We start from the raw sequence: 27,415 nt of genomic DNA, 5'->3' as shown, positions 1-27,415 counted from the left end.
TTTAGGCTAATATACATATACATTTTTTCTCCACCTAATAACTTTTTAGATTTAGTCTTTACCCTCTTCGGAATAAATAATAACTTAACTTTAATTAATTCTACTTTGCCATAAATTCTTCTTTACTTTTCTGCTTTCTCAAAACTAAAACCTAAAGTAAGATTAGTGTTATTTAGGATTCAGGAGATAACCCCTAACGATTAGAAAGGTCAAGAAAGTAAAGATTTAGGATTTAGCTTAGGACTTTAGGTATTCAGTAAAAGTTTCGGTGAGATCAATGATATCATTCCTTTAAAGTACGTATTAATTTTAGTCCTTTAAAGTATGTACGTAAAAAAGTTTCTGATATATTTGGAAGAAAAAGTAGACCACTTTTATAAAACAATAGTGTTCATGTAGGGAGTACCAACAAAATGCCTCCAAAGCTTGTCAGTTATATGCGAAAAGGTTTTCTTTAGGAAATTATTCTACTTTACGAAATTTACATTTATGACATTTTTTGACACTGGATATAATTATATCATGACAATACTCGTAATATATTTATCAGTAGTTTATTTATCACCAGTACTATTATCAATAACTATTTTCCCATTAATTTATTTACCTATTAATAATATTGACAATATTTTGTTTAAAAATTCATGTTCTTCGTCGATGTATTTAATTAGTTGTATTCATAATATTTTTGTGATTTGTGCGACTTTGTCCAAGAGTAGGATCCTATATCTGCAGTTCCTCATAAATTAATACAGGGATCTACGTTTTTTTTTACGTAATTGTCCTGGGTTCTCTTTTTCTACATAGCCAAGTAGTTCAATTTAAACGATACTGCCATTTTATGGCGTCAATAGGATTCAATTTCCTTGAAAACTTTCATTGCCTCGTATCTTAGAATCATAAGAGATTGGTCGATCGATAAAACGGTTAATACTGATATTTAAATGTGATGTGTATAGCCGATGTTTTATGGAAAAATTTTATTCATCATCATCATAATTATTTGTAGCTCTACAATCCTTGGTGGTTCTGCTGATTGCACGATCATTCTCCATATTTCTATATCTTGCATCAATGCAGCATTGGATTCTATTCTTGTCGCTCTTAAATCTGCAACGTTGACTCTTCATCTCTTACGTGATCTTCCCATACATCTCTGCTCTTTTGGATTTTGTTCCCAGACTATTTTGAACACTTAAGAGTCTGGTTGTAGATGTACATATAGAGCTCATCTAATTCTGGTTCCTGATAGGCTTAGTCAGCGCAGGACTTTTCTTTCGAAACACTTGTGTACGTTTTAATTGATAAATGTTTAAGTCTTATTTCTGTATATGACCACTGATCGTATGACACTTCATCGGATAAATCACAGAAATCTAACACAGAAATCCAAATTTTCAAAATTTAATAAATTAATATAATAGAATAGATCATATTTCGGCTGCCATATTTTTTCTCATAAGCAACATATAAATATGTAACATGTTATTTTGATGTTAAAACATTACTATTTAGGGGCTATTATTGGATATTTATTTATACTACTACATTTCCAATTACTCTTATATCATCGCTTATTTTTATTGTGATTGGCTTGAAAACACGTTTCTATTTTATACCATTCTAGACAATTCTCAGATGATGTTTGCAAAAAGGTCCATCTAAACAAAGCCTTATTTTAAAAAAATCAAGAATATTGAGTTAATAATTATAAGTGACGTTTAAATTTGAGTGATTAGTGGCTGATTTCGCTTGAATTTTACTTCAATTTGCTTCCAATGATTTTAGTACAGTTATAGCAACTATATTTAAAATATAACCAATTATAGTTTAGATGTTTTCTGTCATCTTTACTAACCCGTTTAATATTTATATTGATGATCCAAGCTGATCCAGAACGTAGTTCGAACAAAAGTTTAGTATATACATCCAATAGTTTTTGTATAATTAATAAAATCATAACTAAAATTATTCCTTATTGATATATTTTTTAGATACATGTAATTATTTTTTCTTAATTAGTTTAAATTTAATAAAAAATATTTTTCTAAGGGTTAAAACTGAATTTGCACCACCATGTAGTGTTAATAATTGTTTAAGAGTTCGTTTTCTTCGTCCATGTATTTAATTATGTGAAGTCGCATTTAAATGGTTGTGGTCTGTGGGACTTTGTCGGAGAGTATGATCCTGAAATGTGGAGTTCTCAAGAGTCTGTACCGAGACTCACTTTAGTTTTATTTTATCTCAAAGATTCTCTTTTGGTACATAGCTAAGTAGTTAAATTTGCTGACCGTTAAATTGCCTTGAGTTTCATTTCTCCGAATTTTCGAATCATAAGGTGTTAGTTCATCGATAAAACCGTTATACTGGGTTTTTAATAGGATATGGATGATCTGATGTTTGATGAACCATCTCCATTGGATAAGGACTATATGTCCTAGGTACCTATATCGATGCTCGCCCAGGGTTTGTCCACATTTTTAACCTTTCATCAATAATTTCTTTAGAGTGTTTCGTAATCAGTAATTTAGGCTCAGAATACTTTGCCATTATTAAATCTCATATTTATTATAATATTTTTCATATTGCTTACATTAAGTAATAGAACCTATTATATCCAAGAAATACATTAAATAGTAATGAAACAAACTCCAAGTCACATGTCTCAAATTTATTAAATTAAAGTTAGAGGATTACACGTGTTTCGCCCATACTAGGCATCATCAGATCCACTTGTATATTCACTAATAAAAAGAACAACAAAGAAGCAGAGAACAATACTACATGTTACAAATCAAGGGTTGAAATTAAGTTCAAATTGATAATACCACATGTAATTAGTTACACCATAACTAGTAACCGTAGTAACACACTAGTTACATCATATATAGAGTTTATATATGAGATAACTAGATTATAAATGAAAACCATTCAGTATATCGATATAATTAATTAATATGCTAAGGTAATTGTTACATTTATCAGTTTATGCAATTTTGCAAAGTGGGACAAGTACGATGTCCGGTCGACGTACAATAACGTAATGTTGTAATAAACAGATAGGTTTAATGATCGATATATAAAAGTTGTTTTAAAATTTTATTTTGATAGCAAAAAAATGTTGACGTTTTTGAAAATCTCTTTATCATAAAAGGTTCAAAAAAGTGAAATTTAATTTTTTTCTCTCGAAAACCACTTTTCCGAATTATTCTACTGATGGATAAAAGTTTTTAACCACATTTTTTTTTAACTCGTGATTTTACACATTTTTGAAATATTAACGTGTTTAACACGTGTTTAACCGCTTTTTAGGACTTTCTTTGTATAATATGTAGGTATATGGATTTTTTTAATAAATAATGAAGTTTTTCAAGGAATCTATTTTCCATCTTAAAATGGTGGTTTTTCTGAAAGAAAGTCGATTTACAAAAAGGCTAACATACTATTTGGCGATTAAATCACCTACATATATTTTTATAAAATAACACATTTTCAAGCAAGTCATTTTTCAGCCAGAATTGTTACATTTAAATAGCCAAGGCAACACCTTGCATTAAAATGAATAAGATATAGTATTTCCTGGACGAATCCCCTGTTATGTCAGAACGACTTACGGTAATAATTCAGCCCTTTGGGCTGATGTAGGTCTGAAGTATGCCAGATTCGTCTTATCCCTTTAAATATTCGCATCACATTCTATATTTCTCTAATTCAAACTTGCCAATTTCAATTTTGACTGTATTTTCCCTTGAAGTTTTATAATTTTTTTTTTAATCCATTCCTCAAATTAGGTCCTTCTGGCCATTACTGTAAGTGGATTTTCCTCCATCCAAAATGATTTATAGCCCGATATATGGATTCCGTAAAAGCAACGAATGCTGGTTTAATCAAATATAAATTCCAGACGGTGATATTGAGTTTGCTTTTTCATACGGAGCGAAAGATTGTTTTGAAAATCGGCAGAATTCAGTTAACGTCCCTCTAAGAAATCCTATAATTTTACCTTTAACGTCTTACTTTTGCCATAATTCAAACTGAACCCTTTACGGGTCAGATTATTTAATACCCTCATAGATTCATTCTTAAGGGCTTCTGGCATGCCCCTACGAGAAAGTTATCAGAGGGATTAATCTAATTTAAGTATGGTTTATGGTCGATTTTCGATAAATGGGTAAAGTAAATGTGACAAAATTTATTATGTGTCTTAAACTTTAAAACATAGATTATAAATTGTGTTTGTTTTTTAATTCAAATTATATACAAACAAAAAACACATAATATGAAATAAATTAAAAGCAGTATACAAAAAGGTAAAAAAGATTCTTAAGAATATAAATATAATGCTGATATATATATATATATAAACGTATTAAAATAACTACATATTAATTTGCTAAGAATCAAACTAAGCATTAATATATTAAGTACATAAAAAAAATATAGGAATGAAAATAAAAACGCTATAGCTATATAGAAAGTAACGTAAGGTTGGTAGAAGAGTATAATAGATGTAGAGCAGTAAATCTGTGGAAAAAAAGGCCGTTTTGACGAAAAAGTCCATACACACTTTTTTTGCGGAAATCGTTAAAAGAGCATTCAAAAAGGTTAACTTGAAATTTGTGACCTCGACGCGTACCGGGTTTTTGAAAAAACTCAACAGTTTTTTGGCTTTCATTTATCTCGAGAATGGTAAGTTTTTGGAAAAATTTGTAAGAACAAAAAATGTCGGAGATATCATATATAAGAATTTATACATGATAATTATCTTCTTTTTTGTTATTATTTTTTTATTTTTACGAATATACTTGCATATAAATATGTATATCACCGACTAAGGTGATTTAATTTTATTAACATTTCCAACTTTCTTTATATTATTATTACATTATGCACTTATGTACTTCTATGTATTATTATTGCAAAAGGGTTTTTATAAACAAAAATGATCTTTTTGTCTGTGATTTTTTTTATTTTTACGAATATCGCAGTTCATCTGTTCATCACCGTGTTTACATTATTATTATTATATTGTGCACTCATATACTACTATGTATTATTATCGCAAAAGGGTGATTTACACGCCAATGTATTTAATGAATAAACAAATAAGTAAATAAACAATTCCATCTATTGTAAATGTGTGAAATAATAAACAACAATTTTTTTCGTACTTTATTATAAAATGAAAAAATCTTATGTTACCTTATCAAAGTGAGCAAGCATAATAATTTCTAAAGTAATAATTTAAAAGTAAAAATTACGAACAACTTTAATTAATAAACATGAATTATTAAGTAATGACAGTTAATTTCACTGTAATTATAACCACATAATAGTGTTAAGCGCAACTTAAACTTTTCTTAAATAATCATATAATATTTTACATTTTCTTATTATTGTTCATTATTATTATTTATAATTTTGCAATTGAAAATATTTTTTCTTATTGTAAATATGGGAGAATATTTTTAAATATTTTGAGTATGAAAAAACTTGATTTCATCATACAAAGCAAAATGCTCGTAATTGTACACGCTATAACTAGGGAATGGTTTATCGGCCAAGACATTTTTTTTAATGAATTTTGTAGGTTTTTTTGAGACGAACAACTTTTTCGTTGACCATGTTGCAATAAATACTTTTTTTCTATCCCAAAAAGCGAAAAAGCACTTGTTTGGGTATTTTGGTGCCATCTACTTTTTGTAATTTTCATCGCAGCAAGTGGACTCAATAAGAAGAGTTGTAGAAAATGATGTCCCTGACATTTTTTGTACTTACAAATTTTTCCAAAAACTTACTATTCCCGAGATAAATGAAAAAAACTTTTGAGTTTTTTCAAAAACCCGGTACGCGTCGAAGTCATCAATTTTAAGTTCTGTAGGCCGAAGGTATACAACACTATGTCACGATATAATAAGTTGTGGTAATTAACAAAACAATAAAAAAATTATACATTATTAGAGGTAGAATAGCACTAAATATTTTAATTATATTCTTTTTTATTATCATTGATGCTTTTATTGAAAACATACATTTACAATAAAAAATATTTAAAAAAAAATATTAATAGGATTTTGATGGACATGGTTTTATATGTCTCTAAAAAAATTATGAAAGTAAGAAAGGAGTTAACACCATAATGTTGAATGTTGTGAGAAGTAAGTGATAAAATTCACAAATTAGAAAAGAAAAAAGCTGTTAAATTGTAACTTATTTTTTATTAAGTTATTTGTTATAAAAAATAATACATTAAGTATTTCTTCGTCACATTCATCACTCTCAGGGTAATCATGATTACTGCTGCCATGTCTCAGGTTTGTATAAAAATCGTGACAATAGGAACTTGTATATGGCAGTAGTGCTAATAAGTCTTGATACTTCTGCTCGGTGATTGGTTTTCCTGTCTCGCTAAGCACATTAAGTTTATCTGGCAGAGTAATGTTTGGACTCCTTACATATCTCTTCAGGTTGACCATTTTAAAATTTCCATCAAATTCTGTTTTAAGATACAACATTCCAATCTCTTCTTATTGTCCTTAATAATTAAAGATATCCACTTAATCAAAGCTGATGCAATCTCATTTCCCCCTCGACCAGCTTTGCTTTCATCCCACCATATTGTGAGCTTGTCCTGTCGTTGCGTCATAAATAGTAAAATTTAAGGTCCAAAGCTTTCTTTTATAAAAGCTGGTACTACAGGTTAATAGTGGCGTCGGTAGACACTTTTGTAAGTCAACGGTTAAAACTTTAAGTGTTGGGTTATTTCTTGAGATTTTGATATCCTCATGTTTAAGCGCATATCGGGTAGTTGATTCTTTTTGATGATTATCAAACTGTATTTTCAAAATATCTGCTTTTTCTAAGTCTGATGTTGTGGACTTAATTTTTGCAACAAATTGGTCGCAAGTATCACACGTGTCTACTTCTGGTGCCTTAAATGACAAATTAAAATCTTTATTGAAAATATCATAGTAGACCCATTTCTTTGCAACTAGTCCCTTTTCAAGACCTTTATCCTCACACCATTCCAAATAGTTTTTATACAATTTTTCTATGTTCAGGTCAGGGTCTAAATATAACCTAACCTAACACCAACTGGACTTGGCGTTGTTTACCCCGAAGTAAAATATGCACTTCTGGATATTAAGTTTGAGGCATACAAAATTATTTCTTTTGGTGTTCTTTACCTCGTATAAAAAAGTCACATGGTGTTAAAGGTTTCTATGGAATTGGGTTAATATAAAAAATAAACGATAGTGTCTTATGACTCTAAATAAAGTACAAAAAATGCCATAAAACTATGTGCTTAACTCAATTTTGGCCAAAAATTGGACATAGAGTTGTATACCTCCGGCCTACAGAGTTAAGCTTTTTGTATGCTCTTTTAATGATTTCCGGAAAAAAAAGTGTGTAAGTAATTTTTCGACACAAATTTGATTACTATATTTGAATTACTGTACTAATGGAGAGAAAGAAAAAAAAAGAGAACTTTGATTTTTATGTTTTTTTTTTAATGTTGTATGTTTTTTTTTTAATGCTTTGTCGCATATTAAGACCATTTTTATTTAGTATCTATACATCTTATTTTTCTTAATATATTAAAAACTGTAAGTACCATCTTTATGCAGACGACACCGAAATATATTAATCGTTTTTGTTTTGTGAATATCAAGTAGCTATTAATATGATAAATGCTGGTAATAAAATTGGAAATAAAAATAACATAAATACACAATTTTTATATGCATTGACAATCAAGTACTTAGCTTAGGTTTAACTCTAGACTCACAATTAAGATTTTCCAGTCATATATCAAGTGTACTTAAAAAATCTTACAGCTTCTTAGAATCAATTTATTCTCACAGGTACCTGGATTAGCACATTAAGCAGGAACTGTGTGACTCCCTTGTTTCATCATATTTCAACTGTGATTTAAGAGGAAAACTACATTCTTCATTGTAACTTTTTAAAATTATCAAATTTTGCTCACCTTCATATTTATTATAATAGCGTAGCTCTTATAGAGGGCCGCTTCTTTTTGGGAGTTTTCGCACGGCCTCGAGACTCGTCGGATAAAAGTGCCTATAACTTTTTTTCTAATTAAGGTAGAAGTTATTTTTACCTTTTCACAATCTGGATATATGAGGCTACAACTTTGTCAACTACAATTTTTCATTTGTTTTTTTTATTTGGGAGGGGGAAGCCTTAGAACTGAAAAAAAAATTTTTTGTTCCATTTTTTCCGCGTGCTTCGATACAGGTTGTAACGGTTCTTTGAATTTTATGAAATTTAACGGGTCGATTAGACCGCATCTCTAGATTGACTGTATACTTTTTGGTTGTTCTCAGCATATGGAAAGTATTTTTTTTAATACTCAAAGTTTCAGACATGTGTGATATTCTAGCCCTTCTGACGGTTTTACGGTATCTTTCCGGAAATAGTGACTTACAGAAGATATGTGTGCCTCATCGAGGACTACAATTTTTAATAAGGACTTTCTTTGAAAAAAATGTTTTTTTTTTGGAAAAAAATTAAAAAAACCCTAAAAATTGATTTTTTTTAGTTTTTTCTGTGTTAAATTTTTACGGTGCAAAATTTAAAAAAAATTCACTTAGATTAATTAAACCTGCGCTTTCTTTGAATAAAACGGCGTATTAAGTTTAGCGTTATCATTTATACACGGTGAGCAGTACTCAGTTGAAAATACCCTTTCTCACACTTTTTTTTTCCAGCCCTAATAACTTTTTATTGGTACCACTTAGAGTCAAATGGCTTATAGACGGTTTGTAGCGTGTAATAAGAAGAATTTTTTGCAATTTCAACCGTACTTTTAAGTAAAACCTTTTTTGAGTTATGAATTTTTTAACATTTTTTGACTTTGGAAATTAATTGTGCACATCCGGTATGTGATAGAAAAACCAAAACTAATCGGGCAGATGCGCCATTAATTTTACTATAACATACTAAAATTTAATTTTTTCGCTATTTTTACAAGTACCCTAAAAGTTTTTTATTTCAAAAAAGTCCCAAGCACGAAAAATCGCTAAAAATCTACCCACACAAGAGCTACTACTATCGAAGCCAACCATAGCCGCCAAAAAAGACCCTTTTTATAATCTAATTTAATTTAACAACTAAAATCGATTGAAATCGGTCCAGAATTGATGTTAAACTGTTCCTAAAGCTTTATGCTATTTTTTCATGTACAAATCATAAGGTAAAAACCTTTTTTTATAACCAAAATCATCGTCTGAAAATGGTCGATTTTGACGCCTACGCGCGATTTTAATGCCGATTTTTACGGTGGTTTTGACAACATGGCGTCAACGTGGATAAATCGGCTCGGACTTGCTTCTTATTTTCATTGATAAAATGCCTAAAATAGCTCAGAACTTCTTGAAATCGATCTGAAATTATTCAGGAGACTCTGGAAAATCCGAATGTGTGCATATCTTTTACCAAATCGGGTTTTTTTAGCCGTGATAATTCGGCAACGTTTTGACGTTTTAGCATTTTCCCTGTCTTATTATAATATTCATGTGACACAGTGCCTATATAATGCATTTTTCTAGACAAAAATTACAACACAGTAAGTTAAGAGTAAAATGGAAAAATTTATGCACGTATTTTTATATTTTGGGTAGTTTTAAATATTTTCTTGTCATACTAAATATAGGTAATTTTTATGTTCAAGCTTCTTTTTTTTCTGTTTTATATATATTTCAAGACTTTCTTTTTTTCAATAAAGAAAAAACAGAGGTTGCTTGTTGCAAGTTGCAAGAGTCTGAAATGCAAACATTTACTTAACTTATCATGTTACTTTATTGTTTTTTGTAAGGTGAATAATATACGTTTTTATTATTATTATTATTATTATTATTATTATTGAGTAGTAGTGAGATCGGACCTTTAAAGTAGCTACAGGGAATAAATATAACATTATTATATCTTGTCAATAAATTTTAAATTGCTTTAATAAAATAGGTGGGTTTAGAGTTTACACCGATTTTAAAGATTACACTTTAAATAGACTCCCCAAGCTCTACTATCGTTCGTAGGCCAAAGTAGCCTAAGCCAAAATGATAGAGAACTTTCTAGGTATTCCAATAGTATTATCAAAAGTGTAAGTTAATGTATAATTTTTCGAAAAAAAAAAGAATCTTATTTAATTTTTAGTTACTCTCTAGCCCTCTAGCGATGAAATAAATTAAAAATAATTTCCATATTTTTATCCACTTCTATGGCAATTAAAAAAATCCTTTTTTGCCAGATGTACGTACAGGTCCTGAGATACAGCTGCTTATCTCACCTATTTGCCCTCCGTGTTCAATGCAGAACCAATTAATATGTGAAGAAAATTCTATATTATTAACAGAGACAGTTTAACGTGCTTATTTCTAATGTTAAACAGGACCGAACTCTAACATATCACTCTTTTAACTTTTTAGCCTCTCGTATTCGATACGAGATCACAAGCGGTAACATAGGGGGCGCTTTTGCTGTAAAAAACATGACTGGTGCCATCTACGTGGCGGGTGCCTTGGATTACGAGACGAGAAAAAGGGTGAGTTTATTTAAAATATTTTTGTATGCCATCCGAGTCTATTGAAACGGAAAAAAACTCGATCCATAGTTTCCATTTAAAACTTCGAATCGGAAATGCGAGTCGAGTCTATCAAATTTACTCGTTCAATCGGAAAACAATTATTCGACTACAACTCATCGAAAGTTAAACTTTGGATGATAATTTCAGTTTAATTTGAGCAAGCCGGATAAATGCTTGATTTAAATTAAATGTGTTTTATATTTTGATCCCTGACTAACTCGTTTTTCCATGCCTGATCACTAGTACGAGCTAAGGCTGGCGGCATCGGATAACCTTAAGGAAAACTACACGACGGTGGTTATTCACGTGAAAGACGTGAATGACAATCCGCCGGTGTTTGAAAGGCCCACGTACCGCACTCAAATCACTGAAGAAGACGATAGGAATTTACCAAAATCTGTTTTAAGGGCGAGTTTTAGAGATGATTTTTCTTTAGTTAGTTTTGAGCGAAATTTGGTTGAAAACTACATTATTTTATTGGAAAAAATTTATAATTTTAATGGAAACCAAGTAGCAATACTTTGACATTGAGTCATATTTTAACTAAAAAATGTAATGATGAACCTCAGTCTTTTAGTTCTAAAATAAGAACAAAAAGTCACATACAATCTTAAATAAAAATAATATGGCAATAATTTAACCGTACTGTAATAAAGGTAACAATTTATATTTTACGTGAACTTCTAAAAAGCTTATCACAGAAAAGTATATATTTGACATAAAGCTGTGTAAAAATTAGAAGATATATATGTTTTTATTAGAATATTATTAGGTTCAATGTAAATTTTTTTAACGCACAATTCGCTTATTTTTTATTGATTATTTTCTATAGTCGTATATAAAGTAGTATTAATACCATATTTATTTAGCATCAGCTACAAAGATAATACATTGTATATAAATCATAGAATACATTTATTAAACCTAAAATTAAAATCAATAAAAAGACAATATTTTTACAATACAAAAAAAGACAAAGAAATAGATTTGACATTTCATGATTAAAAAGATACATGCTGTTGTAATTCCATTTTTTTAAGGAAAAGTGTGTACTTGTAGGTGCTATGTACAAATAAAACTTAAAAATAAGTGATTAATAGAAAAAATATCAAATTAAACGATTAAAAATAAAATGCTAAAACGCAAAAAATTAAATAAAACATTCACACACTGATGCATTTGCTCAGTAGCCTTCAAAATTGGTTTAATTTATCGTAGATTTTGATTTCACTTAGCAGCTTATTAAATTCAATAAGCTCCTTGTAAAGTACATAATTTAGCATCTAACTAGTGCTACATCTATTAACGATAAGTTCTTTTTTACTTCTAGTGTTGTATTTGTGAACGGCTCCGAACACTCTTATTTTATATCAGATATAGATGGGTAGCAAATATTGTTTTAATTTAAAAATAAATACATATACGCCAGGAAGCCAATATACCTAGAAAATATAAAAATAACAGGAGTGTATCCATAACACTTAAGGATCAGTCTCATTGCTCTATTTTGAATTACTTCATACTGTTTCACTTTGTATTGAGGTAGATTGAACAATAATGAGGAACAAAACTGCACATAGGGATGAGCATTGTATAGAATGAGTTTTGTATGCATTGACAAGTTTTCCCAACTCTATTATTAAGCGCAAATTTTTTGAACAATTTTCTTATAGCGTAATCTACATGTACGAATACTACAATTAAATTTGCACCCAAAATTGTACCGAAGTACTTTATTTGTTTTTCATAAAAGATATTCTCGTCACTTACACTGATGTTTACATTCTCAATATATCCAATTATATTTCGATCTTTTGGTAAAAATGCAAAATTTTGATGTACTTGAATTTAAATATAATTTATTATCAAAACCAGATTAGTATGTTGGATAAGTCATTATTAATAATTGTGCATCTGCGAATAACACAGTTTTATGAGATTTTATAGATTTTAATAATAATGGACCTAAAACTGTTCGCTGGGAAACCAAATACAAAATTATGAGCTTTAAAGTTTTAAAAAATATAAAAAAGTTCATAAAATAATAATATTTATATTCGTCCAATTAAGTCTAGCTCTGTTATTTTAAATTATTTTAAATATTTCATATTTATTTATTTGTTAAAGCAGGTTTTGAATTTAAATTTATTATTCAAAATGGATTCTTGAATTCACCCTTTACAAGTAACACAGTCAAATCCTTCTTTTATAGTGAAATTTAAACAAAGAATCCTTATTTAAATTACTCGCAAGACATTATTTTGACAGATTTTCTAGTATTAAATTTATAGTTTTCCTAAAAATAATAAATTTAATTTTTTTTTATAGTTTTTAACTTAATAGCCGCCTGATTATATGAAGCTGTTAGTATTTTTCAAAATTCCAGTATTATTAAGCTTTTTAATTTTCTTTGTAAACAATTTTATGTGGCGTTTAATTTTGCTAATTTTTTTCTAGTTTATCTCAACCCAGCATTAATTTATTTTAAAATCATGTACTTACTACTTAAAATTAGTTAAATTTTTTATGGAAAAAAATTTTGACATATATTTTTCTTAAAGAGATGTTGCCAAATGTAATCTTCTTCAAATATTAAATTTCCTTTTTTTTCCTATTTTTAAAAATTTGTTTAAATATTTTACTGTAATACGAATAACTTAAAAATGTTTAAGTTGAAACTAATGAAGCACCACAATTGTGTCCTTCTTTTTAAATTAAATATATTTACTTTAATTTTGTTAATACATTTTGTTAAAATTTAAAAAAGCAGTAGGGATTTTTTGCATCTAACTTCCTTCTAAATGTTTTTTTGTATTCCCGCAATTTAAATTATTTAAAAATTAACTTATTTTGTTCGTTTGTGTAATAATTTCTTATATCTGCTAATACCAATACATGTTTTTATATCAAAAAGCTTTATTATGTAAATATGCCTCTTTAACATTAATATTTTTATATAAAGTATGTATTACTTGAAAAGGCAATAATAATAAATGAAACCAAGTATGTTTTACTTAAATTGAAGTTCTTATCGTTATTTTTCAAAATTATAAAACAAGACCCTTGATCAGCATCTAATTTATAGGACCAAAATTATTTATATAAAAATTATTAGTATGTAAAAAGTTTAAAAGTTAAAGATTTTAAGTCCATTAAATACACGATATTTTAAATATTAAAAATATTTTACAAGCATTTACATTTTCTTACAATAATGAGAAATTATTAAGTTTCATTGAGTCAACTTATATATTTTACTGATAAATTACTTTTGTATCTGAAGGTCAGAACGTACAAAGATTAAGAACTTACATAGAACGAACATTGTATAATACTATTTCAGATAATAACCAGAATATTTTTTTGTCATCGAGTAAAAAAGACTTTTTAAATAGCTTACTTTTCCTTAGTGCTTCAATTAAATTGCTTAAATTTGACGTTTTTTTAAATATTATCTATCTTCAAAATCATTGCTGTATAGTAAAATAAAATAAAACTTAGAACTTAAATTAAATATTGAATTTTAAATTGTATTAAACGCAATAATGCGGAGCAACGCGTTCCTGCTTTCTTAATATAAATATTTATTATAATCTTTTCAAACTTTTTTTTGATGCATTTTTCTGACAATTATGCTTCAAATTTCTTGATCTTATTACATTTTGAATATTTTCTAATTCTTCAGTTTTTTTAATTTATTTAATTTTTTTTACCGAATCCGTTTGTGTAATTCTTATTTATATTTGGAAATACTAATAAAAAAAAATATAATTTAAATCATATACTTTAATAGCTATTCATTTAATTAAAGTAATACATATTTAAAAAGATTTAAACAATAAACTTTTAACATCGAACACACTAATACTACAACCAAAATAACTGGTCTTTTAGCAAAATTACCATTTATATTTAACCAAATTTTTAACAAAGGAATTATTAAACTGGAAAGTTTTTCCATTAGGCAGTGTGTATTTGTACGCCTATCTGAATGTTTTTTTCATTACTTTTAAGAGGATTAATTTTTCAAAAACTTTAAAATTTATTCGTTTTTTGGACTTTTATAGCATAATTCTTTTTAACATTTTGCCTAAACTATTAATTTTCTAAACCTCCCATAAAAAATAATAATTGTATAATCATTACTAAGCTTGCTGAAATATTGTATAATTGAATCAAACAATATTCCTACGACTTAAAATTTTACGATAAGCGATATGCACACAGTTTTGAATTTTAAAAAAAAATCCTTAATAAGCACCCTTAATGATTTTGCTTACAGTAATGACGGAAGATTAAACCATTTCCCAAGATAATATAGAAAATCTTAAACAATGCATCTGAAAATTACTTTTCTTTAGGGATAAAGCGTACCATTAAAGCTGAAAACTTTTCATTTGGTAATTCTTGTCTTATACAAAATATTTTGATTAATTTTCGGAACTGTCAATGTTATTCTTTAGATTATTGTTCTCCTACCTATTACTGGTAGTAATATTTAAAAGAAAATCATAAAAACTTATAATTAAAAGTTAAGAATTCTGATTATGTTTTTCAATATCTTCAGATACTCAACATCTGAGAAGAAATACGGTGATAAAATGAGTACTTCACTATAAAGAGTGGAATGTTGAAATCCTTTTATAATGAATAAATAAAAAGAGCTTAACGAATTTACTTATATTTATTATTGCTATACCCTATAAACAGTAAACAAAAGGTAAATATATTTATAGTACTAAAAATAATCATTTTTATTTAACGCCCCAACTACTGAATTTAATTCAATTCAATCAATTTTCTAAAACCCTTCATTCTTTTTTATCAGATTAATTTTGTTTAATATGATTTGGCCCTTTTTCTCAGGAAAACTTTCCTTCTTCAAAAATTTACGATATTAAGTGGCAATTTATGTAACTTGAAAAAAAAAGTGTTTTACTAGTTTTATTTTAAATGGATTTAATATAATTTTTTCTAAGAGTTCTCTTATACGTCACATGCCTTTGATAGTATTCTTTTAAAATTCACCAATATTTTTTTAATTTAGCCTCTATTTGTGGTTATTAAAAAAATTTAAAGGAAACATGTTTAATAACAGTGCTATTAATTTCTCAGTCTCCATCTTGATCTCACTTCTTGTTAAAGGTGTCGACATAATTGAGCTTGCAGATATTATTTAATTACAAAAATTCATAAGAAATTTCGCTCAACTTGCAAAACCTCTACATAAGCTAAAAAAGAACAAAATGGTATTTAGTTGATCAGCAAATTGTGAAGAAATATTTTAAGGGCTAAAAAGAACACTGTAGACATCTTTACTTTACTGGATCCATTAGAAGTTGTTGGTAATACAAGATGGATTGTTAAAAGGAGTCTGGAAGAGCGTCGATGCAAAAAAAAGACTATATAGAAAAATTTTAGAATATGGCAAACCTCTTTTAATGCATAATTCGTTAAGGTATGATGAACATTTTATAAACAGTGTTCTTTTTCGTCAATCGTACTAGAATGGAAATATTTAAATTAAGACACACTGTTTGCATAGGATTTTATTAAAGACATGTATTTTTTGGTGTCTTTTACATAATCGAGGTATTTTTTTAAATTCATATAAATTATTTCTATTTGAAATTTTTTTATGTCCTCGTATTTTAAATTATTGAGGTTTTTTAAAAAATAATATTTTTTTTGTCATCGAGTCATTTGAAGGTACTTTTCATTATATTCCTGTCATTTTATGTGATTTTGTTTATCGTATATAAATTGAAAACAATGCTCATAGTTCTAGGTTTCTTTAAGTTTTTCAAAGGCTTCCACAATTTCCGCAACAATATTTTTCAATTAAATATATTTAGTATTTCTAAAAAAATTGAAAAAAAACTGGTAAAACAAGTGCTTGTAGTAAGCAATTAGAATTTTGGAGGACTTTTATGATAGCAACAACTTTTTAATTCTAAAACTTTTGTAATCCGAGCACTTTAGAAAATGAGTTTTATATTATCATAGCATAAAAAATTAAATCTAATATATTTAAAAGCCATATTAAAAAAATCCTGTACAATTAGATATTGTAAGCCTCACTTTGGTGGAACTCATTAAGGCCTAGTGCGTATTTTTTTAATGAACTGGTCTTTTTGCTTTCTTGCCCAACTCACGGTACAGTAGAATTTTGAGACTTTTTTTGTAGAGAATTTTATGCCGCGCATTAGAAATAATTTAATTTTAAAAAAAGTATTTTTAATTTTTTTTGTCAAGCATGTGACTTATGTTTATAATTTTTATATAATTAGACATTTTAAAAATTTAAAAATTTTTCAATATTTCTTGAGCTTCCAGCAATGTACAATTTTTTTAATTTTCTAGTAATTTATAGTAATATTTCATTATATTTAATGTCATTTTGTATGTTTTCTAAAGACTTTATGGAATAAAAACATATATAAATCTTATTTTAAACATTATATTGGTAAAACAAGTGCTTGTAATATATGTATATAAAATCGAAATGCTGCAATGCTTTTATCATAATCACAATATTTGAAATAAAAAGTATTAGTTAAAACGAATTTAATAAAATTTAAAAGCCGCCAATAAAATATAAAAAAATATATATGGCAAGCTTATTTTTGCTGCATAACCCATTAAGGTACGAAGCGCATTTTTTATTAAAGTTTTCTTTTTCTTAGCTTTCTCGTCATTATGTTTATCTCACTTGCTATTTTATGTAAGATCGTTCACCATTGCTTTTCCAGAAATTGTGAAAGCACTTATCAAAATAGTAAATATAAAAGTACAACTGCAGCTAAAGCTTCTAGTCTGATAAATGTGATATTCTCTGCCTTATGCAGCCACTAAGTGTAATTCTACAGAAAGAAACGAGAACCTTGCGAAAGCTTCAGAAGACATAACAACATTGATTGCGACACTTAGTGAACGACGGTAACACGTAGACGGTAATTTTATTCGATTTTTTTTTAAATGTCACAAAATTAGCTGAGAATATACAAATGAAGAAACCTAAAACTTATGGTCGTTAAAGTAATCGCAACAACCAAGTTGTGAAAAATACTGTAAGGTTTCAGGATACATACCTCTTATTAAAATATAAACACGGTTCTCTGAGGAAGTTTTAAAAAGTTTCAATTTAAGTCTACTTGTACTTAACCTAAACACAAAATTAAGAGAAAAAGAAAGAACTGAATTATTAGGTTGCCTTCTTCAATATTTCGGAAAGATTTTGCAAGGCAATGTAGAATAGTGAAAATTGAAACTTGGAATTGGAACTCTGGCCTGCGGAAAGCCATCTATGTTCCAGATACTGAAAAAATGCCTTAAGGATATTTATCCAGTCATTCACACACTACTTCACATATTGTGAACATTGCTAGCCATCAAAGCTAACGCCCAAAGGTCACTTTTTTCTTTATGTCGCAACAAATCTTGGCTCAGAACTACGATGTTGCAGGAGAGACTGAACTGTGCTCTCTTTCATGTGTATTGCGTCATCAAAGTAATACTAGAAGTATTAGAAAGATTTTCTAAAATGATTAAACATCGTATGAATTTTAACCTATGAAACTATTGTTTATATTAGCATTAAAAATAAAACTTATTCCTGTTGGCGAATTATCACAAATATAAACATCTAAGTTTGGACTTCCTTCTCCAAAATTTTCCTCTGATTACGCCCCTGATTGAAGTAATTCATGTTTTCGTAAAAAAGATATGTAAATCTTATTAAAAACAAGATATTGGTGAAACAAGTGCTTGTAATGAGAAATTGGAATGTTGCAATGCCTTTATCATGATTATATTATTTGAAATATAAAGCATTGTTGCTGAAAATAAATTTATTATATTTAAAAGCCATCAAAAGAATAAAAAAAAGATATAGCAAGCCTCTTTTTATGCATAACCTAATAAGGTATGATGCGCATTTTTTATAGTTTTCTTTTTTTTAGCTTTCTCCTTGTAGTACTAGGCCAATCAAATTTAAACTAGAGATATTTTTTGTTTTATTCCAAGCAATGTAAATAATTTGTAAAATGTCTTACAGGAAATTAAAATAATTGCTTTGTTTCAAGCATTTGACATAATTTTAATGTCCAGCCTTCCAAGTCGCTGCTAAGGATGTAAATGTAAAATTTTTCATAAATTAGATTTGATAATTTTTTAATTGAATTTAAGTTGGTGTTGCTCTTTTTGATGCACAACCTATTAAGCGTAAGTGGTATTTCTTTTAGAGGTTTTTATTTGTTCCCTTCCTGATCTAATTTTGCATAATTTTTTGATAGTGGCAATTTCATTATGCAAGGTAATAAAAAAATGTCGTTAGAAATAAAGTAAATTGCATTCGTTATTAAAAAAAAGTGATTGAAAAAATTTACATTGCTAATAAAGAAAGCAGAAATTCCATATTTCTAAATAATGAGATATTTAGATAAATATCAATATTATATATTTAATTTTATTTCGTATCAGCGATTGTTCTTAGAAATCTAAAAAATAAATTAAAAAAAGCATAAAAACTGAAAGTGAAAGATATAATGTTGCGTAACAGTAAAACCAATTAAATTGTAACTTCAATCACATCACTGAAGCGAGTTTATTGTGCGCCCAATTATCCAGTTTGACAGACCATTGGATTAGCTAATAAAAGAGTTTGAACCTCAAAAATCCCACTGGGGGATTGCGGTAAGCCTCATGACAGCTATTAGCTACACAATAGCATTTGAGAACGATTTAATGGCATTTTGGCACAGAAGTAGAGGCAAAAAATAAACAATTTTACATTTTGAATTATATTAAATTATGTATAATATTTAGATAATGCAGTGTTGTTGCTATTAAATTTCTGAAAATGAAAAGTTAAGCCAATCTTAACAAAGCTGTAAATATTTTAAGTTTTTATAAAGTTATCAATTAGTGCATTGAAATGTAGGGATTTTTTTAATGTCATATTGCCAATCATCATCTTATTTCTTTGTAAATAATAAAATATGGTTGCCACTGAAGTTCAAGTAAACCCAACATCACAAAATTTTGTTCGGGTAAAATTTAGTATAATTATATAATTCTTAAAGATACTATATAAAAAACTAAATTTAAAATTGTATTTAAACTTAAATTTTTTTAATACAGCATTATTATGTATAAAAAAATTCCTTTATTTAAGGATGTTTAGCTTTATTATTTTTTACAAGCGTCTTACAAGCATAACTCATAATCGGTTTTAGAATGGAGTGGTATATTCTTACTTTAGTCGAACGAGATATATTTTTGATTTTATTATTTTCTATAACGCATTCGTACTTTAGATTCTCATGTTCAAAGTTTCTTACTCATCTCATTCTCTGACGTGATAGTGGCATCCGGATATTTAAATTCATGGATTCTTTCGAAGTTTTATTGGTCCATCGTCACATTTTGTCCAATCCGATTCCTACGCTCAGATATGGTCTCTTGATATGGTCATGTAGTTGATTTTACTCTCATTTATTTTTTAGCCTGTAATTTTCTATAGCGGATTTAATTATTACAAATTCTTCTTTAACCTTCATAGTTCAGTTTCCAACGATATCTATGTCACGATATCTCTGAATTTTGAAAAAAAAAAATTTTTTTTCAAAATTTTTTTTTTCTCAGAAAAAAAGAGTTTTTATCTTCCTTACTATCTTCTCTAAAGCTATATTAAAAAGAAGTGGAGTGATGGCATGACGTCTCCCTGTTTTAGCCCATTATTTAGAGTAAAAAAGGTTGAGAGCTTACCTTTGATCCATACTGAGCTTAGGGAGCCTTCCGTAGATTACATTAAATTATTATATAGGTACGCCTCGACTGTTGCGGTTTTAGATCATAGAAAAATAGATTTGCTAAGTAGTAAAAAATTCTAAAGCAAAATGAGCTTGGCATCTGCTTACGTTCGTAATTTCTGTTGTAGTAACTCCTTGAACGATCGATAACTTAAACTTTCCCAGGCTGTCCACTGGTTAGCTATGGCTAATATTCATGTTAAATTTGAATAATACACTGCATTAAAAAATCATATACGTCCGAATTAATGCGGCTTTAGATTTGAAAAAAAATAGATTTGCCATGTTCATTAGAAAAACTTAAGAGTTGATCTTTATTAACCTGACAAGTTTATTCGGAGTTCCTAATTCTACCCTAGCATTCCACAGCTCCAACCTCAGGACATTGTCATAGGCTTATTTAAGCGCGATAAAGATTTTATCGGATTCCTTTTGCACTTCTCTATTAATTGACGAATTGTGAAGCTCTGATCTAAGATTGACCGGTTTTTTCGAAACCGACGCTGGTAGTGACCGAGCTGATCGTCTTCATAGAAAGTTAGTCTTAGTTAGTCGAGTAGTAGTAGGAGCCAAACTTTATATCCAGTATTAATTTAATTAATGATATTTTCTGATAGTTGGGGCCTTGCACTTTTTCATCCTCGTAATTTCTCCTCATTCCAAATCTGGAATATAAGTGTTTGAGAAAAGCTTCTCCCGCATATTTGAGATACTCTGCTGATATTGGGTCATTACCCGGTGCTTTATTATTTTTCAGCCTGCTGATCGTTACCTCCTCAAGAGTTGACTCTTCGACCAGTGAATCTGCAGTATAGTAGGTCTTTCTTCTGAGCTTTTAGTAAATGGTCAAAGTAACTTCTCTACACCTCGCTAATATTTGTTAAAAGTCTTTCGTTTAAAGCATGTCAGTTCTCGGTCTAAAGCCTCCTTTAATGCTTCCCGGTTCCCCAAAAAAGTACCTTATTAGGTTATTGGTTCGACTTGCTTCCAGGTCTTGACAATTTTTGTTTAAGTGCTCCTTTCTTTACTCTATTACTATAACTTTCTTTGGTGTTCTAGGTTATGTTCGTTTTAATTCTCCATAGAAGTCTGGAAGAAATTATTGATTTTTTACAGAGAGTTAAGTCAAACGTTCTCTTCTTTTTCTTCTTCTTCTTCTTCTTCTCCTTCTTCTTCTTCTTCTTCTTTTTAAAAACATCAAATGCCTTTTCCTTCATAAGAGGCTTCCTTATTTACCTTTTTCTTTAGTTGGGGCAGAACGGAATAATGCAAATCTGATTTAACAAATCCTATCGGTAATAGGTTAAATTATAATTTAATAATTTGACAACAAACTCTACCAGTTCTTCTCGTACGATAAAACCAGTTCCAAATTCCAAATTCATGGTGTTGGTTCCGACTTCCGCTATAAAAGACAACAAATTTTTCAATTTTTAGTATTTTAAATCGATCTGCTGATATTGTGTCATTACCCAGTGCTTTGTCATTTTTCATCCTGCTGATCGTTACCCCCTCAAGAGTTGACTCTTTGACCAGTGGATCTGCGGTATAGTAGGTCTCTCTTCTGTGCTTTTAGTAAATGATCAAAGTAACTTCTCTACACCCCGCTAATATTTGTTAACAGTCTTTCGTTTAAAGCATGTCAGTTCTCGGTCTAAAGCCTCCTTTAATGCTTCCCGCTTCTCGAAAAAGAAGCTTAATTTGGTTATTGGTTCGACTTGCTTCCAGGTCATGACAATTTTTGTTCAAGTGCTCCTTTCTTTACTCTAAATGTTCTCCATGTTGTTGCTCTTGTTTGTCTGTATTATGAGTTTTGTAGCATCGCCAATCGAGCCATGTTTCTTGCCCTTATCTTCTCTTCAGACTCCCTATCGAACCAAGAGTTCCTCCTATTAGCTCCTTTCTTTCTCGCTAGGTTTGCGTACTTACAATTACTGACCTCTGAATGTTCCCCCTTGTTTTCTCAACATCCTGTAATCATCCGGTATTCTCGATTATTGCTGACATCTTTCAATGTTTCAGTATTCTATGAAACGGGCTGCACTATTTTGTTATACTTTTGGCTAGATATTCTTGGCCGTACTTTACATCTGAATTTACACTTTTAAGACTTCTTTCTACTTAGGACATGGCCAATTTAGTTTTTTGTTCCTCTATTGTCAGTATACAATGTTGTTTACGAATGTTCTTGTATTCGAACATTGTTGATTTGATCAATAGGTTGCTGGAATTCAGGCATGTCTACTAGTCGAATGAAGTTACGATTGCAGTCCTGATCTAGGTTATGTTTGAGAATTACTGGTCTAAAGGCCTCCTCTTTGCCTACTTTAGCATTTAAGTCTCTTATAATTCTAACTATACCTTACTTTGGAATTTTCAGTTAGGCTCGTTTCAATTTTTTTTATTTTTATTAAATATTTTATAAATAAACCTACATTTACCTTTGCCTCCATTTAAGTTATGCATTAGTCATAAATTAAATAGTTCTGATTTCCTGCTATAAAAATTTAAATAAAAAAAAGTTGTTTTTTCTTCGTACTTAAGTGGTGCAATACGCATAATTTAAATGGTTATGATTAAAATTTTATTTTAAATAAAAAAATGGTGAAGATATGTTTTTGCTTACAAATCTTACCAAACATTCTCTTAGTAAACAATTTACTTTTTGTTTAAAATTTAAAAAAATAAAACTAATAAAATTAAAAGTTTTCAAAAGGTATTAACATTGTAACAATACGGAATCTCTTGGGCTGATGCGCCTCAAACTGCCTTGTACAGGTTGATGGCATAACGTCGTGGAATATTTATCAGCGTCAGTTTGATGCGGCAACAACACAAACGGTTCGTCATAGAGAGAAGGCGAGACTGAAAAGAAGATCTCCCGAAGAATATGAAGTGACCACCTAGTGAGGCATTTGAAAAATGCGCTATAGCCAATCACACCTGGAACATGACTACCATATGCAGAAGAAAAATCGATGCGAAAAATCGACCGAGGGGAGTCCTTGCAAGAATTAGAAGCCGATATAGATGCACTAACACGGGCTCTTAAACACGAATCGGCCAAGAATAACAACAGGGGCCAGACTCGTGTCCAACAAATGATGCCAGAAGAAGATGACTTAAAGGGAACAAAGAATCAGTTGAGAGGATCATTGAAGGGATTAATAGAGGACATAGCCGCTGTGACCGGCGATTGGAGTGTTGGAAATGCCGCAAAGCACGTCACGTAAGAAGACAAAGTGGAGAAGATGCTAGTTCTACTCGATGCTAGTCGACCTGTAACCAGCCAAAAATCTCCTCGCTGCAGGAACATACAAACACTGTTTTCATCGATGAGTGTGTGGATTAAACCCTCCCACTATGCTGATGAATACAGGTGCGACAGAGACAATCATAAGACCCAATGTAGTTAAATCCGTAGCTAAAGTTCGACAATCAAAATGGTGTCTACGAACAGAGATGGGGGATAAAGAAAATTTCCATAGTGAAATAAACTTCACGTTCACCATACGAAAAGTCACATGTAAACATCCTGTAATAATGTCTGAGATTGAAGATGAGGTGATCATCGGAACGGACATAATGAACACCAAGGGTTTCGAGTTTAACTTTAAACCTGAAGATTGACGATGATACAGTTATTTTGCATTGTGAGAGGGATTACTGTTCTAGAACTAGTTTCTAGAGGAAGTTGTGACCATGGATGGTAAAGTGAGCCCGCAATACATGGCAAGGTTTTTGGTCGAGGGATAGCAGTCGGAAAGACCTTTGTATGCGCTGAAACGAGTATTTCTGTAAGGGTAATGAGTGTAAGGGTATTATCCTGTGCTGTTAAGGGTATTATCCTGTTTTATCAAAAAATTTAAAAATGTCGTTTCTGTATTTATTAAGTGTATATCTTCGAGGCTAGGTTCACTTTGAGTGGAGATGGAAACTAAAATTGTCAATACATACCACATGTATTAAAGTTATGCATTGGGGATAATAATTTTTTACAGAAAGTTAAGTCAAACGTTCTCTTCTTTTTCTTCTTCTTCTTCTTCTTTTTTTTAAAAACATCAAATGCCTAAAAGAAGTTATAGATTTGTTACAGACAGTTAAGCGAATCGTTTCTTCCATTCTATTTCTTCAAACACGTTAAATTCCTGGAAGAAATTATTAATTTCTTACAGGCAGTTGAGTCAAACATTTCTTTCCTCATAAGAAGCTCCCTCATTTATCTTTTTATGATGCAAATCTGATTTAACAAATCCGATCGGTAATAGGTTTAATTATAATTTAATAATTCGACAACAAATCCTACCAGCTCCTCTCGTACGATAAAGCCAGTTTCAAATCCATGGTGTTGGTTTTTCTAAGTTTTGCTATTTTAAATCCAGCTACTGGATCTCCTGTATTGCATGTCTTCTAGCTGTTCTATTATTTTTAGTACTTCTTCTGTCTTATACCAGCTTAGTTTATTTAGGGTCCCAATACTTATATCCCTTATACATAGTCATAGTCATTGTCTTTCGTCCGTCTTATATCGAGGCAAAGGGTTGGTTTTATAAAAAAATACAAGATGGGTTTGATAGCCCAATACTTAACCCTACTCCTATATCCAGGTTTCGAAGCTGCAAGGATGGGCTTTAGACTACTTTGTTCCTTCAAAGAACCACCTCAGGCGGAGTTATAACAAAATATAAAATATCTTCTTTTAGTTTAATTTATTACAGTATTGTTAAGCTTCAATATTTTTTTCCAAATTAATTTTGTTTATTTGTATTTTAAAATGAAGTGTTATGTGTCATCACAAATTCTAAATTCAGAATAGTTAAATGTAAAGAAGCTTTATGACCCATTTATTTAATTTTTGTGCGAATTTTGTAACTTTTACTCCCTGGGAAACTAAAGCTTTAAAATCTAAACTTTTAAAATGTGCTACATTTTTGCCAACTGAAATCCGGTAATCATAAGTATCTGCCACAGTTTAATTTTATCAGTTTTCTTTTCTAATGTTGACGATATACATACTTTGAAATAATTAAGAATACAATTCTTAAAATTTGAAATAAAATATACAAATTAAAAACAATTTTGCCAAACCTAACTAATAACTTTAAAATTTTGTATCTTTATAGGATTAATATCTAGGAAATGTCATCACTGTTTTAACCAATAACCAAATAAAAATTTTTACTCATACACTTACTCATAGATAAAATCCATTGTCTACTTTTGGTGAGTTAATATAAAAAGGAAAAAATCCTTATAATAAAAAGTTTTAGATATACAATATATAAAAAACTAAATTCAGTATTACCCTATAAGTGGTAGAATAAATATAACTATATAATCAACTACTGTGCTACTTGGAAACCATACTGCCTTTACATCAAGACTATTTAAGAAAATACGACTATTAAAAACAACCTGAACTTCGCTCAATCCTAACTAACTTGTGCCCTGCATGGATTTTTTGCCAGTTTTATTATTTCTTTTATTTGCAGCCCCTTTAGAGCCATCTTTTACAAAAATGTATTCTTGTTTTTGTTCAGTTATAAAATTAATAAGCATCGAAATTAAGTTTTCTTGTAACGATACTCCGGAAAAAACTTTTCCGGAGCATTTATTAAATTTTTACGACATTTCCGTGTCTAAGAAAAAAACTACAATGTCCCAAGCGAGCTTAGCCCTGATTTTTTTTTTGTTTCTTTTTTTTTTGGTTTTTGGCATGCTAGTACGAGTTAACCCTGGTAGCTTCGGATAGCCTAAACGAAAACTACACCACTGTAGTGATCTATGTTAAAGATGTCAATGACTTACCGCCCAAGTTTAACTGTAGCTCTTATGAAAGGGAAGTGCTTGAGGAGTTACCTGGGACTTATCCTATGATACTTATGCAGGTAGTAATTTTGAATATTATAAATGATATGTTCCAATTTAAAAAAAAAAACATCAAAATTAATTGGGTAAAGTATAATTAAAATCTATTTTCTTGATCTTATTAATGTGACCACTAGAGAAATGTAAACTACTTTTTAAAGTAAGAACTACAGTTCCTATTAAATAAAATAGTTTTTTGATTACTTTTATGCATAACCTTTTAGCATATTATGCACGTTAATTAAAAAATCTCTTTTCATTTGCCTTTTTTTATCTTTGTACTTTAGGGAAGTGATTTCCTTTCTTAACCATTAAAATATAGTACTTATTATATCACTAAATTAGATTTTTTTCTTAAAATGGAAACATAAACTTTATCGAATTTATCATACATTTTTATTCATGTAGTGGGTGAACAAATAAGTAAAGTAATCTCAGGATGTATTGATTTGGGAACAATCAGAACTTTTACAAGGCAAGCCATTTAACATTTAGAATTCAAATCGGTTGTATAATAAGAAACTAGTGAGTATTTCTTTAAAATTTCAATTTTATTAAAAAGATGCGGGTTATTGTTTAAGAATAAAAAATGATATCGTTTATATTGCTGCCAGAACTAGCCTTTCAATGATCCAGTCGATTAACCCAATACTCCACTACTTTTTTAATTGTTTTAGCTTGAATCTTATTAATATCAATTCCAATTTCGCGTCTTTAGTCTTCGCATATCTCTGTATGGTTGGCGTTACATAATGTCCTTAATGGTTCCCCACAAAAAATACTTAAATTCTATAACGATCTCTTGCATTATCGTCAATTGTTACAAATATAGTCCAATTTTTGAAAATAAAAAGTCCTTGAGCATAACTCGATAATATATTGACGGTAATGGCGGCTCCTTAGGCATTTTCGAAGGAAAATGTGCCGATAATGTCATCCAGACCAAAAATCACACCAAATGGCGACTTAAATAAAAACTTACTTCCAGCCAGTTGAGTTGGATCCTGTCATTTCATAGACCTCCTCATCAAGAAGCTTATTTTGATTATCAAGTGCTTAGATATGGGATGATTAACAAGAGATGAATAATTTTATGAGTACAGGCACTTCTGTGGTGTGGGCATTTTTT

General features: G+C 29.3%; 1 protein-coding gene across 4 annotated transcripts in view; it reads left to right on the top strand.

Moving 5' to 3' along the window:
- LOC126744211 (neural-cadherin-like) overlaps positions 1 to 27,415 on the top strand; it is a 232,507-nt gene that overhangs the window by 149,463 nt on the left and 55,629 nt on the right. For all 4 annotated transcript variants that reach the window (XM_050451570.1, XM_050451569.1, XM_050451568.1 and 1 more), the window contains exons 3-4: positions 10,449 to 10,564; positions 10,850 to 11,014. In XM_050451570.1, the coding sequence (XP_050307527.1) occupies positions 10,449 to 10,564; positions 10,850 to 11,014 (281 nt within the window). The remainder of the gene's footprint in view (positions 1 to 10,448; positions 10,565 to 10,849; positions 11,015 to 27,415) is intronic.

The sequence above is a fragment of the Anthonomus grandis genome, chromosome 13, assembly GCF_022605725.1.
Source record: "Anthonomus grandis grandis chromosome 13, icAntGran1.3, whole genome shotgun sequence".
NCBI lineage: Eukaryota > Metazoa > Arthropoda > Insecta > Coleoptera > Curculionidae > Anthonomus > Anthonomus grandis.
Note: the sequence above shows the minus strand (reverse complement) of the source record. Positions and strands in the feature narration are given on the sequence as shown.